The 14321-nt window shown below is 39.9% G+C and overlaps 1 protein-coding gene across 1 annotated transcript; it reads left to right on the top strand.

Annotated features, from left to right (window-relative positions):
• Positions 1-405: 405 nt before the first annotated feature.
• tm2d2 (TM2 domain containing 2) lies at positions 406-13209 on the top strand. The gene is made up of 4 exons (XM_030416457.1): positions 406-818; positions 1405-1492; positions 1582-1697; positions 4473-13209. The coding sequence occupies exons 1-4, from the start codon at positions 562-564 to the stop codon at positions 4684-4686; spliced, it is 675 nt and encodes a 224-aa protein (XP_030272317.1). The 5' UTR covers positions 406-561; the 3' UTR covers positions 4687-13209.
• Positions 13210-14321: the final 1112 nt, after the last annotated feature.

Here is a 14321-nt window from a genome sequence, read left to right as displayed (position 1 = left end):
TTACTTTTGTAAAAATCATTTCTCATCCAGTGATAGAACTTCATCAAAACAAAAAAAAAGCATTGCTTTGGCAGAGGCATAGTAGTATGCCTCTGCCATACTACAATGTTTTTTGTTTTTTGTTTTTTGTTCAAGTTCATCAGTGCAATAAACATTTTGTGAAAAAATCGTGCCAGAGAATCGTGATCTCAATGCAAAGCAAAAAAATTGTGATTCACATTTTTTCCAGAATCGTGCAGCCCTACTGTAGTGGCAGAACTGGCTCTGACCAATTTGGTGACCTAGGCAATCATTTTCATACACTTACACAGAAATGACCCGTGGGGGGCAGCAATACTCCCCGGCTGCGTCTGGTCTGAAACCTAAAGAAGAAGAAGAAGAAGAAGAAGAAGAAGAAGAAGAAGAAGAAGAAAACAGCAGCAGCAGTAGCCCCCTCTGCTGACGCACATTCAGAAACGCAAGAGGAAGAAGAACGTCAACAACTTCCATTTGGCTGGTGAAATGATGCTGTTACCCATGATAGGCTTCTACGAGGATTAATCCAGCATTCTGAGGCTGAAAATGATTTCACTGAGCTATATTCTGTTGTGTGGACAGTTCTTGCTCCTACTGACGGTGATTCTGTTACAATGTCTGGAAGGAATTCACTCCCAAAATTCAACGACGACAGAGACTCCTGCTTCTTCTCCTGTCCAGGGAACTACAGCGCTGTCGTTCGGCGAGCAGCCGCCCGAAAACGGGAAATATGAAATATCGATTAATTCTACAGAGCAGTATGAGTACAGACCCCCTTCTCCAGTCGTCCTCTGCAGCTATCTGTAAGTAACGTACGGCAACGTTGGTGTGCCCGAATGGAACAGTTAGCATGTAAGTTAATGCTAACTGCTAACGGTACGCTGTTGTTCTAGACCGACAGAAAACTGTTTTCATGAATCTGTAAAATCCTGCTGACCTGAACACCAATACAACAGTCCCGCACCCCAAACAGCACGTATGCAGCAAATTCACAATTTCATGTATTATTTTCAGGCCACGTATAATGAAATAATGCCTACTTAATGGAGTATCTTTGACTTTCATCCATGTTGAACAGATCATTTGAGGACCCGACGTTTAACGTTAATTGAACTAAAACAAGATCCAGAATCGGTCATGATTTGTTTGCCTAATTTTCTTTAAGTTAATAATAAACAGTAGACCTAAATCATGATCTACCTGGAATAGTTCGAGGGATTGTAAAGATGGTTTCTGGTTTTACAATTGGGAGTTGGCATGTGTCCTGTATTTATGGGAAGTATTTGAATGTACATTGCTTCTTGTTTTTTACCAGTCATCTTCACAGCAGTGATATACATGGTAACATTCCACAATCTGTCTTTTTTGTTATACATTGAATATATGAAGACCAGAGGAATTCATCTACTGCCAAGACCCAGTAGATCATGCAGGCAACCATAGCGCCTTTCTGGAAATGGGCCATGGTTGTGTCGGGGTAAGGTGTTTTTGTTGTTTGTTTCTCCGCAGACCATTTAATGTCGTTAATTACTTGGTAGTTTTTTAACTTGCTGTTTCTATCTTCAGTGGGGTGGCCAGACTCAAAAAGAGGTGAACCACACACCGGTTATCTGTACTGCACTCGATGCTATAGAGTGTGCCGGACCGAGAGAATTCCTCAGAGGAAATGTACCCTGTATCAAGTAAGAGATACTCTGCTGGACACACTCCTATATTTGTATATGTGTGGCAAAACGTTGTCATTGGACCCCTTATAAAACTGCAGTAATTTAATGTGTTAATTATTAGCGTTATCAAACACGCCTACATTTCAGAATCAAGACCCTTAAAAATGGTTAATATTCAGGTAAAATCTCAATTACGGTTATTTTTTGTCTCACATTAAATTCTCTGGTTTTGTAATTTAATGGCAGTGTAAAGGTAAATGACTGTCATACAGTAACAAAGTAACAATCCCTATATTCTCAAAGCGAGAGCTGTGTGCGTATACTCGGAAGTAAGTCGGACTTGTTCCAAGTTGGTGTTGGCCTCCGCCAGGGCTGTGCCTTGTTCCCAATCCTGTTTGTGATATACATGGACAGGATTTCGAGGCGCAGTTGTGGTATGGAGGGGTTACAGGTCGGTGACCTTAAGATCGCATCACTGCTTTTTGCGGATGATGTGGTCTTGATGGCATCATCGGCTGTAGATCTACAACGCTCATTGGATCAGTTCGCAGCTGAGTGTGAAGCGGCAGGGATGAGGATCAGCACCTCTAAATCTGAGGCCATGGTTCTCAGTAGGAAACCGGTGGATTGCCTACTCCAGGTGGGGAATGTGTCCTTGCCCCAAGTGAAGGAGTTCAAGTACCTCGGGGTTTTGTTCACGAGTGAGGGGATGATGGGGCGTGAGATTGACAGGAGAGTCGGAGCAGCGGGTGTGGTGTTGCATGCGTTTCACCGCACGGTTGTGACGAAAAGGGAGCTGAGCCGAAAGGCAAAGCTCTCGATCTACCGGTCAATCTTCGTCCCTACCCTCACCTATGGTCATGAGCGATGGGTCATGACCGAAAGAATGAGATCGCGGGTACAAGAGGCCAAAATGGGTTTTCTTCGCAGGGTGGCTGGGGTCTCCCTTAGAGATAGGGTAAGAAGCTCAGCCATCCGGGAGGGACTCGGAGTAGAGCCGCTGCTCCTCTGCGTGGAAAGGAGACAGTTGAGGTGGTTCGGGCATCTGATGAGGATGCCACCAGGGCGCCTTCCTAGGGAGGTGTTCCTGGCACGTCCAACTGGGAGGAGACCTAGGGGTAGACCCAGGACCAGGTGGAGGGATTATATCTCTTCTCTGGCCTGGGAGCGCCTGGGGATTCCCCAGTCAGAGTTAGCCAATGTGGCCGGGGAAAGGGATGTCTGGGACTCGCTACTGAAGCTGCTGCCCCAGCGACCCGATTTTGGATAAGCGGTTGACAATGGATGGATGGATGGACAGTAATAAGGCGAAAATGTCTCCGCGTAAGAAAGGCATTAACATTTACCGTGTGTTACGATTTAAGTAGGCTAATTTATTAACTCAAATCAACGTCTTCGTTCATAAGTAAGTCCTCATTGGTGTACAATTACCTCTGCCAACAATCTGACTAATCCTCCTGAGCGAAGAATTACCTGAATTAATCTGAATATACATAGCACGGGCAAGCTCTATGGAGGCCGCCATGTCTTTCCGGTTTTAAAAAAAACTATAGACTGCCGAGAGGGACACAAAGCACTATGTGGTACTACGTAGTAATAATAACTAACTACATCTTTACCTCATTACTTGAATCAGTAGAAATACTCGACGCTGTTGGAAAAGAGTCCATATTTTGAAAATTAGTTTCTTGTCCGTCAGGGCCACCGTAGCTTCCAGAACGTCTCCAACGTCTTCAGAACGGAAGGGGTGAGCAAAGGAGTGTTGCAATGTAGAACCTCACAGCTAGATAGCGCTAAATACTTGATATATTACACACTGTCCCTTTAAACAGTTTCACAACCTCACGCATTCTTTTGCTCCAAGCCATCTGTCCAAAGCGATCTGATTTAAAAAAAAAAATCATGACTGAAATATGGAGAAGCGCACAGGAAAGTGTGCTCACGATTTGCCGTGAAGCTGTTAATCTGCTGTATCTGTAGTTTTAAACTCAATTGTCATGGCAGGGTTTTAGCGGGTAAATCTCATTTGACTCCTTACGTCAGGTACTGAAAGTCATTTAATACAAAACTGCTAAGCGACTCTGCCTACTTTTGGTTATCTCTGCCTAGTTGTGGTGTGGAGTTTGACACACTCAGGGGGACTTCATGGTGCATTCCTTTTTAAGACTGAGCTAGTTAACTCAGATGAAAATCTTTGGTACCGGGACTTCACCACCAGAGGTCAGCTTTTCGAAATGTATAGACCAAAAGTATAACTTCTTTATTTGCCATGTTCTGCTCGCATCAGTCAACGTTCGTCTGCACATGTGGTTAATCTCTGTAGTGACTGCACAGCGATCAGAGACATGCAGCTTGAAAGCAGCATCTTTACAAGAACACTGCTGTAATCCTGTGCTTGAATAAATGCATCATTTGTGAGACTGATAATGTTAAGTTTCTGTTCAGATAGTGTCCACTTAAAGTATTTTACACAACAGTTGTTGCTTTTACAGGCGCAGATCAGAATTTTAGACGCAACTTATTTTTAAAAGGTCTTGTTTGTTTCATCATTATTATAATAGTATTCCATAATTTACACAGAAATATCAACAGAATTATCTATTTAACATATAAAAGTAAAAGTTTATATGCAGGTTCAGGAATTAAGCAAATTATTGATGTTCAAGTTATTTAATGGTCTTCAAGTTAAATGTTCATGATTTATTTTATTTGCCCAATTGATCATATTTAATTCCAACTGTGTGTTGTCCAACTGTTCCAGTGTACCTGTTCTTTGTTGTTTTTGCACAGATACTCCGGACACTACTTCATCACCACGCTGTTGTACTCCTTTTTCCTGGGTTGTTTTGGGGTCGATCGTTTCTGCCTGGGCCACACTGGCACAGCTGTCGGGAAGCTGCTCACCTTGGGCGGCCTGGGAATTTGGTGGTTTGTCGACTTGATCTTGCTCATTACTGGCGGCCTGATGCCCAGTGACTACAGCAACTGGTGCACTTACTACTGAAACTGGCAGCAGAGTATTACTAAGCCCTTTCTCAGTACTCAACTCTGGGGAATGACCTCAGCCTGTCACGGATATGAATGATATCTGTGGCTTGTTCTAAGAGGATTCACAGCTCCAGAGTCCAGGGACCTCCTGAGGACTCCTGCAGGGTTCTTAGGGCTCCCAAGAAAAATTAGGAATAATTTGTTATTATTCTTATCAAATTCACTTAAGATTTCAATAAGGACTGTTGTACCCACAGCTTTCACCAGACTGACAATGATGACATGCTACTTAGTTCTAAGGTCACTTTTTACACCTGTAGATGAATTTGTATGGTCAGGACCAAGGAGAAATGTTATGGTCAGCTTCATGTCGACACTTACCTGCATACCTGACAGAGTTGGACACTAGAATGACCGAGCCCGTCCTAGCCCTCTTCACTGCTCTTGGGAGTGGACTCCAGAGTGATTAATTTGTTGTATGAAAGCAATCAAATCCTGCACATGATCTTGTGATAACACATTTGTTTTTAGAAAACAAACAAAACAAACAAACATAGTACAAGACACCCTTATTTTGCCCCTTTCAACTTGTTTGTCACCATATGTAATATTTACCATCTGCAGTCTGTACCGGTTATAATCATCAGTTATGTCTTTATGAACCTCTAATGACTCCAGAGAAAAACAAAATAGACACATAGCGCTCAGTAAAATGCAGCATGACTGTACTCACCATGTAGAAATAATGGCATCAGATGACATAACCTGTCATTGATATGACTGCTTTAGAGCTGCAATATTTAGTTGATTAATTAATTATTCAGTCAGAAGGAAATTAACCGCCAACTATAATTGATAGGTGCAATGATTTTTCAAACAAAAAGGTCAAACATTTGTTGGTTCCAAATATTTTAAATGTGAGGATTTGATGATTTTCCTTGTCATTTATCATTGGCTGGTTGGACAAAATAAGAAATTGAAGACAAAGGCAACAATGTATCTTTTTTTTTTTGTCAATTAAGATCACATCATCTGAACTGCAGGTAAGAAAGTGACTGGAAATCCTTTAGAACAAGTCTGAAGCACGTCACTTTGGGAATTAGCCCTGATATGATAAGCCTTGTTGACAGTCACTGCTCACATACATATTTCATTCTACCAAGAATCCTCTGTTCCAGTTACAAATTCTGAGTGATTTTGAAAATATTCTACAATTTCCTGAGTGCAGCATCCTACACAGAAGTATCATCATAGCTTTCCCTCTTCAAATTACCAGGAAAACTCGGCTTTGAACCTTCAGTGGCTTCGTCTGCTGAAGGTGGTGTGACATCTCTGTTTTATTGCTGTTTGAATGTCTTCTTACTGTTCTTGGATTGATTAACGTTATAGTTTCAAGCAAGTAGGACCACAAAACTCAAGATGGTCTGTGTTCACACTAGTCATGTTAACATGTTGATAGTTAAATCATTTTGAGTATTGACTCAAAGAAAGTTTTGAGCTGGGGAAAGCGGTAATTTCCGTTGCCTCAAAAATTTGCATCTTTGCTGTGTTGAAGCATTTTTCTGCTCTGCATTCAAGTGTGGAGTCTGACCCTGCTCATACATCTTGACCTAAAACAAATGTTCATCCTCATTGGCTTTCCACAGCTATGCTCAGGTCTCACATTAAATATATAAATCTCATCTTCCAGTTTGTTAAGATTTCTCATCTTTACCTGAACTGAAGATTTATGTGCTATTTAATATGTAGAGCAGGTTTGATTATGTAAGGATAAATAAAATCCTTTCAGGTCATAAAAAGTTGAGGAAGACATGATGGTTAATATATTCACTCTTCTCATCCAACAGCAGCAATATATTTTTAGCTGGCTCGATATCTTTTAAAGGGGGAAGCATAAAACCATGGTCAGCTCTCAGGCAGATCCAGTAATTGTTTGCATAACAAAATTGTTCCTAAAATTTAAGTTCTAAATATTAAAAAAAGTAGCAAAGATGACCAACAAAATGAGAAATTATGCTTGTGACGTTATGTCAATAACGTACTAGCCAGCTAGCAGTGAAAACACCAGCCCTCCCCCTGTCCTCTGAGCTCCCAGCCCAGGTAGAGTCAGCTAAGAGGGCTGTGGCTAACGGGGCTAACTAGCTAACAGCACCTACTGTTAGCAGCAGTTAGCAGTCAATCTGGTATTATATGCCGATAATATGAGTCGGTCAGGTGGCTAACTCTCACGCATTACACCTTTTAATTATGATTTCTCAGGTCTGCTTCTTTGCAAAACAACAGTTCACCTGACCCATAAAAGTCTTTCGGGAACTGCTTGGCTCTGTACTGAGGGGTTAATGTCAAGTTTCTCAGTTTTTTCGCCGACGCAGACAGAGCCGTGAGCAGCCGCTTTGCCATGCTTACATTGTTTTGACAGGGGAGCTCAGTCTGTGGGGAGGGGGGCGGCGGCGACTTGTTGTGCCACCCAGATTTGCTTCCCTCCGTGCAGTTTTCCCATTCCGCATTAGATTCCATTTTAATCGGCCAATTCCGCGATTCCGTCCGCGATTCCGTGATCGCAGAAATCATAGGGCCCTATATTTGTCCTTACTCAGTGCTTCAGAGATATTGCCTAAGGTTAAAAGACTGGATTGCAGAGCAATGCAAGTTCCTCCCATGACATGTACAGGTATCCCACATTTAGGTAAGACAGCTACAACAGTGAAGACACTGACAGGTGAAGTGAATAACATTGACCATCTTGTTACAGTGCAGTGTGCTACTGGGAAAACCCTGTGCATTACATTCATCTTGATGACACTGGACAAAAATGATCAAGTTCATCTCATGAGAGTGTAAATTCCTGACAGCAATGGCCCCGCCCAGCAGGACAATGATCCCTGCCAGAAACAAAAAATGTGCCTATGATTGGCCCAAGGAACCTAATAAAGAGCTCAAGGCGTTGACCTGGCCTCAAAATTCCAGAGATCCCAATCTGTACAAGCATTTGTGGATGTGCTGGAACAAGTTATCTATAGAGGCCCCAATCTGCAAACCAAAGGACCCAGAGAAGCTGGTGCCAAACACCAAAGGACACCCCCAGAGGTCCTATATCCATTCATCAGCAGCTCAGAGCCGATTCCAATCCACGGTGGGTCTTCTACAAATTGTACTTGCTCGATCGTATTGGGATCAGGGTAATTTGAAGGCCAGGTCAATGCCTTGAGTACTGCTTGTTCAATTCATGACCACTTTTTGCTGTTTGACGTTGTGCATTATCCAGTTGAGGGGACATCGGGCAGTGCTGTTGCCAGTAGTGTTTGAGTTTGTGGTACATGTCAGTACCACATTAAAATGCCAGGATCCAAGGTTTTCCAGCAGAAGATTTAATGAAAACAAGATGATCATTTTTTTTTCACTTCACCTGTCAGTGGTTTTAATGTTATGGCTGATTGGTGTATTCATTCCCTTTAAAAAGTAAAGTAGAAATGATAAGCTCACACTGAGCTGTTTCTATCAAACAAACGGTTAGGACCATAAGCTAATGGTAGTTAATGTTAGTTGAAGAAATAATATGTAAGAAGTCTGCATTCAAATGTCTAAAAACAACAAGACCTTTGTTTGATATTTTGTTGGGTTATTTACTTACATTCTCCCAAATGTTTTGCAACAATTGTCAAATCCATTAAAATCTACAAGTGTACACAAGGTAACACTGCGTTTCATTTCGTTGCCTGTGTCTACGCTTGCAGAATAGACTCCTGTGAGGAAGAAAGTCGCCAAATGAGTCTAAAGATAATGTGACTAGAACTAAAACAATACCTTCTAGGAGAACATTTTAGTCTGAGTTACATCAGTTAGATTTCTTTAGCAATGTTGGTTGTTTAACCACCAGCTGGGGATCAAGTTTGACAACAGGATAATGTGCATTTCCCAAAACACCTAGATTACATTTTCCATAACTAGAGAGCAACTGAGGGAGTGTGTGTCTGAACTCAGGTGAACTTCTCATTAAAGTCCCCCTCCAGTTCCAGTTGGCTGTCAACATTAGAGTAACACTGTGGGTGGGAGGTAATAACAAGGAAGAACAGTGTGTGAAAAAACTGTGTGAAAAAATGATTTGTGGTTCCACAGCATTTTGATACTACTAAAAAACTCTCCATTGAGCGTCTGACAAGTTTTGCAATGCTCAATGGTTCATAGATTAACCATTCCATTTATGTGATCCAGTTTCAAGCTTTGGTATTGTTTAGTATTGTTAATCAATGGTTTATGAAACCTTTCATTGTATACAGCAAAAAAACAGGTTTACACAATATTATAATATAAGATAGTACATCATTAGGGACATTGCAATGATACACAGGTGATACCAATTTTCCAAGCTTCTGAGGTGAATCTGTTGAAGACTAAGGTGCCAGTTGTTACAAGTGTAAAATAACTAACAAATTATACTGATAATTACAATTAATCAATCAATCACTGAGACACTTTGTCACCTATTTGTATTTGTGTCAAGTTTTTATCATATTCTGTACTCATGTTGATATTCGCCAATATCAAATGAGTAAATGTGGAATCAACTACAGTACATAGAGCACACAACATGATACACATACTGGACACCACCATACACACTGAGGATCAGTCACACTGGCAAAATTATAAAATGCTGTATGTTGAAATATTACATATATTTTATGAGAACCAAGAATATATAGTGGGGCAGCTTAGCTAGAAATTATATAAGGATTGTGCATTTTATGATAAAAGCGTCAAATTTGGTACACTTCTAGCCAAAGGCATATAGAACAAAATTAGATGTGGATGCACGATGAATTTTCCATATGGCGGCCATTTTCAAGATGGCCGCCAGTGACCGCCTGTTTTGAGATTAAATTTAACATTAACAATGGATAATAGGTGATAGAAACATGAAATTTGGTACAAGTATACCCACAGAAGTGGGGAACATGTAGAGGGATCAAGACTTTTCAATATAGTTGCCATTTTTCAAAATGGCCGCCAGTGACAACTGTTTTTAGATAAAATTTCATATTAACAATGGATAATAAGAGATAGAAGCATCAAATTTGGTAGTTATGCTCAAAGACACAAAGGAAAAACAATACAGATATGGACCATCATACATTTTTTATATGGCGACCATTTTGCAAAATGGCTGCCAGTGACAACTCTTTTTAGATCAATTTTCATAATAATGATGGACATAAATGATATGAGGATATATGTTGGATTTATCTACTAAGCATAGCACTTGGGAACCTTCATTTGAATTACTCCTTTTTCACTGTGGTGGCAAAGATGGCAGCCAACTACCAAAAATGTTCAAGATGGCGGGCATGCCTGGTCGCCTAGGAAAACAGTGCTTTCAATACAATTCCATTTATCTTATTTGGATATCAGTGAGGGTTAGAGTAAGATTTAGAGTTAGGGTAGTCTGTGTAGATTTGTGTACATTCACAATTCCACGAAATAAAATTGTCCTAAATAGAGTGGATGTCAAAGCACAACCAGGGCACACTGGTGACACCACTGCTGTGAAACTCAGCATGGGGTTCAGTGACAGCTAATACACTCTGCTTTATAAAGCTTCACTTATTTGTGGTAGTTTAGTGATAGTTTAGTGGTAGTGTAGTTTAGTTTCCTAAATGCTATTTAATGTTAGCCCCGCATCTAGTTGTTGATGACATGATGTAGTTGGATAGCTGCACCTGAATGGACAGGAAGTGCGTGGAGTCAGATGCTGGAACCTACACCAGAACTACCTTCACCATGTAAATGGGGCTGGTCAAAGACATCTGAGGGTTATTATGCACCCTTCTGGACATGCCTGTGGGATGCAAGCCAGTCCAGCTATGAACTTGTCTCCTGTCAATGTAAGAAGGGTTGTGTTAGGCAGTGCAGGTGCAAAAAAGCTGCCTTAGAATGCACAGCTCTCTGTTACTGTGAAGGGGAGTGCTAAATAGACTTTCCGCGCTGGACCTACTTAGACTATCACATATTTTGAGTCTTGAATTGCAGCTTCTGAGCAATTCTGATGTTCATTTACTTTACTTCAGATCCAGAAAAATATGACGACACAAAGATCATCCAAATCAGAGAAATCTATGCAACTTTATTGCAACTACCATTTTTTGCTCGTTGGCTGCCACTTGGTCACCATCTTGAAAAAAAGTATAATCTAAATGATAGTTCCCAAGTGCAATGCAGATAAATCCAACATATATCCTTGATATATAATCAACATTACATTATATCCATCATTAATATGAAAATTGATCTAAAAGCAGTTGTCACTGGCAGCCAATTTGGAAAATGACCGCCATATTGATCATTTATGAGGGTCCATATGTTTTTTTTTGTGTGTATTTGGCCATAACAGCACCAAATTTGATGCTTATATTACATATTATCCATTGTTAACCCATAAGGACCCGGACACATTTCTCCTTAAAGGAAAATTATGGGGGGCATAAAACAGACTAAATAGACCACATTGAACACATTTCTGAATTTTTTTTCAAAATGCCACCCACCACTGTCAGAGATCTGAAATGTTACATATATGTCACATTGGGCGTTAAGAACCTGGATAATTTCTCCATCAATGAAAATTATGGAGGACATAAAACAGACTAAATAGACCATATAGAACACATTTCTGACATTTTTTCTCAAAAAATAACACTCCCTAGTGTCAAAGATCTGTCAGTGGGTGTTAATAGTAAATTCATTACTCATTTGAAAATAAATCATCGTCTTTTTTGGTTCTAAAACAAAGCTTTGCCTTGTGATTTGCTTTTCCACAATATTATCATTTTACCTGTTAGGTTTAACAACAAAACCTTTAACAGCACAATTTTGATTTATTTCATAATACAAAAGTTTGCAAACTGAATTAAAAAAAGACTGCCTCTTCATATTGGAGGTCTTCTCAACAAGCCACTGTAACTGTAGAAAACTGAGCAGAAAACAGTGTTTTTTCTGGTCATGTTTTTCTGTTTGGTAGCAAAGATTATAACTTTACCTCTTAGGTGTAACAACAACATCTTTTCATATTTGTTTTCCAACACAAAAATGAATACATTTGCAAAAGTCTGCAAATTGAATAAAAATAGGAAATTACCTCATATTGGAGGTCGTAATACGTTACTGTAGCTGTAGAAAACTGAGCAACAGACTTGTAAACTTGTAAACACAAAAAAAGTGTAATAAATAAAACTTTTGCATTCTCAGGACCATGTTTGAACCATTGTTATCAACATGTGTGGCAGTTAAGCCTAGGTCAAATGGAAAGATTTGAAACAATTACTTTTCTGAGTGAAGCAAAGATGCATGTTGCATTTCTCACAAAGCGTGGTGGTTGCATTGATTTTGCAGAATGTTCAATGGACATGCTTGCATTTCACAAGCCAGTGTGCAACCTGGTCCACGTGAACATCACCTGGAACTCCAACACAAACTCTTTTGGGAGTTGGTGCTGGAGATGTGTCATTGTCCTGGGTAGTTGTATTTTGCTGTCCAGGGTTTATCTTTGTTTGAGGTACTTCATCTAAATCACCTGATTCACTGCAGTCTGAATCACTAGACTCACTTGACTCATCATTCTCCATGTCTTTGGGAGTGTAATCAGGGTCTTCAAGGTCTTCATCTGAGCTACTTTCACATCCCTCACTGTCGTCTACATGGGTGACTGCCAATGCATCCTGAACACTGTATCAATTATTATCCATACTGCAGATACAATTAAATGACATTTTTCAATATTTTTTTTAATTTTTATTATGTATTTTAATTACATTTTCAAATAATATAGGGTGGAAAAAAGTGATATTGTCACACCGCGGTGAGGGATGTCCTGTCTTTGGTTTTTGTCCTGTGAATTTCCAGTTTTATTTTGAAAAGTAACTCTCCTCTCGTTTCAGGTCACTTGCCCTTCCTCCTGTGTCACCAGTCTGGCGTCTCCCCTGATCCCTGATTGTTTCCACCTGTGTCATCCTACCTCATGTGTATATAGTCTTTGTCTTCCCTGTCCTCGTCGCCAGAGTATTTCGTTCGTCACTGTTCGTGTACCTCCAGCCTTCGCTCCAAGTCTTGCCAGTGCCACGCCAAGTTTCAAGTTTGTGCCTGATTTTCTGTTCGCCTCTGAGAAAGAGTGATTTTTTGTTTGTAATTTTTTGGTCAGCCTTTTGAGCTAGATTTGTGTTGTTGCCTTGCTTGCCTCCGTTGGAGTGCCTTTTCTTTACATCCTTTTCAGCCTTAGTGCAGTGCAGTTAATTTTGATAGCCTTTTGTTTCTCCTCATGGTGAGTGAATTTTTGTTGTTAATGTTTCATACGAAGTTTTGCTATTTAGATCAGTGTAGACAGTAGTCCTAGTTTTCCTCGTGAGAGTGATTTTTTTGTTATTTTCTTTTGTTCTTGTTTTCCTCCCATGGGTTCAGGAAGTGTTTAAAAGCTTGTTAGCGAGTTTGATTTGTCGCTCATTTTGACGAGGGGACAGTTAGTCCCGAAATAAAGCTTGTCTGAACCGTTCGCCCCTCTGCTTCTGAGTCCTCCTTCTAGTCTCTGCCTGACAGATATAGGGTCTGTTTATTTACTGATGGGTAAACATTGTTTCCTTACATATTTAATTAAAAATTGGATTCATTTAATGTGATTTTTGTTTCAATATGCTTTAAATTGAACAATATAAATTATATTAACAAAATATCATTGAATAAGTTAAGTTAACTGAGCAGATCATAATATATTTTTCTTATTGTGACATATATGTCACAGTAGGTTTTCCATGACAATTTTAAGGTTAAAGGTCCGATGTGACATATACGTCACAACGATATTTACCTGACTTTTTTTATATCACCTTGTTCATGACAAGTGTTCACAACAGGTTAAATGTAATAAAGGCATTGTTATGCTTGCATTACAATTCTTAAATGGTTTGAATCTTACCTCTGGCTACCCAAAACAAGCTATTTAAATTTAGCTAGCTCTGCCGCTAATGGTAACCTGGCACACAGACATCTTGGAAATGTTGTTATGGGAAGACTAAATCACATGACCTGTCACATGATCCACCAGGATGTTTAGTATGTGTCACTCTGGGACTTCATGAGTTAAAATCAAGGATAAAGCTGAAGGATAAAGCTGCTCATAGAATTTTCCAGAACATTTAAAGGACGTGTGACACCTGTGTCACGGTGGGTTCTAAAATCTATTATATATCATCTATCTATAAACAGTTGTCACTGGTGGCCATCTTGAAAAATGGCTGCCATATTGAAAATTTGCCTCCACATCTTATTTTTGTCATATTGAAAAGTCTTGATCCCTCCACATGTTCCCCATGTCTTTGGCTATAACTGTACCAAATCTGATGCTCCTATCACATAGTATCTATTGTTTATGTGGAATTTCATCTAAAAACAGTTGTGGCCACCATATGGAAAAGTCTTGATCTCTCTACATGTTCCCCATGTCTTTGGCTATAACTGTACCAAAATGTATGTTTCTATCACCTATTATCCATTGTTGATGTGAAATTTAATCTAAAAACAGTCGTCACTGGCGGCTATCTTGAAAAATGGCCGCCATATGGAAAATTTGTTGTGCCTCCACATCTAATTTTTTTCTATATGCCTTTG

The sequence above is a fragment of the Sparus aurata genome, chromosome 5, assembly GCF_900880675.1.
Source record: "Sparus aurata chromosome 5, fSpaAur1.1, whole genome shotgun sequence".
NCBI classification, from domain to species: domain Eukaryota; kingdom Metazoa; phylum Chordata; class Actinopteri; order Spariformes; family Sparidae; genus Sparus; species Sparus aurata.
Note: the sequence above shows the minus strand (reverse complement) of the source record. Positions and strands in the feature narration are given on the sequence as shown.

What these genes read in the sequence shown, in the direction of transcription:
- tm2d2 (XM_030416457.1), top strand. Translation starts at nt 562, where the DNA reads ATGATTTCACTGAGCTATATTCTGTTGTGTGGACAGTTCTTGCTCCTA. An exon ending in GTCGTCCTCTGCAGCTATCT is followed by an intron (nt 819 to 1,404) that starts GTAAGTAACGTA and finishes GAATATATGAAG; the next exon opens with ACCAGAGGAATTCATCTACT. An exon ending in TGGGCCATGGTTGTGTCGGG is followed by an intron (nt 1,493 to 1,581) that starts GTAAGGTGTTTT and finishes TTCTATCTTCAG; the next exon opens with TGGGGTGGCCAGACTCAAAA.